The 2,975-nt window shown below is 41.1% G+C and overlaps 1 protein-coding gene across 1 annotated transcript; it reads right to left on the bottom strand.

Moving 5' to 3' along the window:
* Window positions 1–516: 516 nt before the first annotated feature.
* On the bottom strand, window positions 517–1,017 carry LOC126482022 (putative gustatory receptor 28b). Its single transcript, XM_050105992.1, has one exon. The coding sequence runs from the start codon at window positions 1,015–1,017 to the stop codon at window positions 517–519; it is 501 nt and encodes a 166-aa protein (XP_049961949.1).
* Window positions 1,018–2,975: the final 1,958 nt, after the last annotated feature.

Below are 2,975 nucleotides of genomic sequence, written 5' to 3' on the forward strand. Positions count from 1 at the left end.
ATGAGTAAGATTTTCGTTTTTCTTTTTTTTTGCCTGATCACTGCTAAATAAAAGATTTGTGGGAATTATTATGATTTCCTCATTTTAGACTTATCATATGTAAACATAAGTGGAAAATATTAACACTCACTATGTGCTACACCCTCAAATAAGTATTTACTAAATATGCATGACACTTGACATCCAGAAAAACATAAAATCTTTCCCTACAGTCATTCACAAACCAAGAATTAATCCCAGTGACAGCTATGAACAGGTGAAGTACTGTGAAATTTTATAAAACAAAAAATAAATATATCTTCTTTGACTGATATCAGTGCCATGTACATATTAAGACAAAATTACAACTGTCAACATAATTGTGATTATTATACAGAGTAGGTTTTCTAGGTGAAAATCAAGGAATCCAAATTTCATTGAATGAAAGAGGTTTGGTACGTAAATATAAACTGGCAGCCGTATAACAAACTGTGTGCGTAATAGTCCTCTCAGATACCTGTCACTTTGTCTGTCTGGTTAACATCTGCACTCAGCGGCGCTGCTGTTCTGCTGCTTGTTCGCGCCAGACAGTCCGAACTGGACGAGGATGACGACGTAGGTGGTGACGGTGGCTGTGAAGCTCCTCAGCAGAGACAGGTCGAGCGTGAAGAACCCCGCTGCGCTGTAGCGCAGTCGACTGCGCGCCATCTGCTCTCCGAAGAGCTGCAGCTCGTCTTGACAGCCGCTTCTAGCAGGCAGTGGTAACAGCAGTAGTTTCTGGACCAGCCGCTGTGTGCGGGTGGTCTCTTGCACGACCATGTCGCTGCTGTACGCTGTGATCAGTAGACGCCCCACCATGAGTCCAATCCACAGAGAGAACATGGTGATGACTTGACCCCTCGGTATTCCAGGCCAAACGGGCTTCAGATCTAAGAAGACAACTACATTGATATAAATGTACGTCACGATACTCACGAAACAGCTGACCACTTCTACGAGATTCTGTACTCCATAAGCCGCATTGACAGCTTTACCCATTTCGATAAGGAGGCAATATATTTTGCGCAAATTTCGCAGCTGGCTCGCGTCTTCCTCCGTCACCAGTACCTGATTACAGCTGGGTACATCGTTTTTAGGTCCGTTGACAATTCTTTGAGCCTCAGAGTGGAGTGAGGCAAAAGACTTCTTGACAAAAAATTTATCGTCACGCTGTAGATCTTTCGTTTCTGGTGTATTATTTAGCAGTTTCGAAATCTTAATGTCGAGATCTCCTTCTGCGTCCTTGGTAGACAGGAAGAATAACTGCAGAACATACCTGTTCAGTCTTGAAAATCTCATTTTTAACGCCACATTGAGAATGAGATATTGTAGAATAGCGACGTTGCTCATGAAGTGCATGATAAAAATAGCAAACAGAAAAGAAATTTTCAAAATAGGTAACATGAGCCATGTAATGTCAGCATATAAAACCACTGAATAAAAGGTGACTGCTACTACACCCCACACCAAGAGAGTTGCGAGACGTAAATATTCTGTGTCCTCGTCTCCATACAGGAATTCATCAACTGAAATTAGTTTTGAGCAGAAATTTTCGACGTGTCTTTGTTTTAAAGTAGAGCTGCGAATAATACACGTTAAAGCTGCAGCCGTAGCGAAGAAAATATTGCAGGCGTCCGAGTACTTAGCAAGGCTCTCTACAGTTTTATAACTCTCTGGTAAGCGCACCAGAAGACTATAAAGGGCGCAGAAAAGGATCAGCAGAGCGAGCGATATACAGTACAGTCTCGCCTTGACTGTTACCGTTATTTTTACATGCTTCTTGTCAAATGAAACTGGACATGTACCGAACAATTTACACAGAACGAAGAAGTACCGGATCTCTGTGTAGCGCTTCCATAATCTGTCCATCATTACTTACAGACTTTACTCGAATTGATCAGCTCGCCGAGTGTGTGTTCCCAGTAGGGCGAGTAGAAGATGTTACAAATAGTAATATTCGTAATGGAATTTCATCGATCCGCTCCTAGCCCCTTGTTAACCTCCCACGACAACATTACTTCCTTTGTTTATTTTTCGAAAAAAATTATCCAGGAACTCTTAAAGATAATTACTTCCCCTTACAATCGTTTTACTCAGTACAGTCACTCGCTTGTTAATATCGCGGCTATTATGTTGTCTCTCATGTACTCCTAAATAATTTGGTAGAAGATGCTTTATCTTGAAAGGAACAGAAAAATCGATTTAGGAACTCAGTTAATTTGTGAACTAAATTTTTCGTAAAGTATGATTGTCACTCACACTGACATCCCTCATCCTATTACGTGGTGAATTTTACCCCAGAACAGCACGCAATATACAGTCGTACAGCGTGGAACAAAACGAGGTTTATTTTCCAAAGTCAGAATGAGAGAAATTAACAGAATATTCTCTAACACGTAGGAGTGTTAACCTTTACAACAGCGAGGGACGAGTTGCTTCTTGATAACGTCATCCAGAAAGGAAGACTTCTACAACAAAAAAAATGGTTCAAATGGCTCTGAGCACTATGGGACTTAACATCTATGGTCATCAGTCCCCTAGAACTTAGAATTACTTAAACCTAACTAACCTAAGGACAGCACACAACACCCAGCCATCACGAGGCAGAGAAAAATCCGTAACACCTCTGTTGTCTTTTCGAAATGCCAGACCAGATCACGTATGACAATACTATGTCCTTTTCCTTCTCTGAAAACGGAAGCTTATCATGGCAATATTTGACACAGTATATAACTGTAACGTCCATTTCATAAAGGCTTATTTGGTCCCTGTATCTCAATAAACAGGGTGTTTATAATTATACTTTTCGCTATTTGAGCCAGTGTAGACCAATACCACTGCAGCTCTTCGCGACTATCGTCGCATTAAAGCAATACGAATGATTCCTCATTCCGCATCGGGGTTGAAGAACATGATTCGCAAGTTCGAAGTAACTGGCGGTTTTGGAATTGCTCCTG

This window comes from Schistocerca serialis, chromosome 5, assembly GCF_023864345.2.
Source record: "Schistocerca serialis cubense isolate TAMUIC-IGC-003099 chromosome 5, iqSchSeri2.2, whole genome shotgun sequence".
Lineage (NCBI taxonomy): Eukaryota > Metazoa > Arthropoda > Insecta > Orthoptera > Acrididae > Schistocerca > Schistocerca serialis.

Bases quoted from the DNA above. Each gene is read 5' to 3' on its own strand.
- LOC126482022 (XM_050105992.1), bottom strand. From the start codon at position 1,017: ATGGGTAAAGCTGTCAATGCGGCTTATGGAGTACAGAATCTCGTAGAA.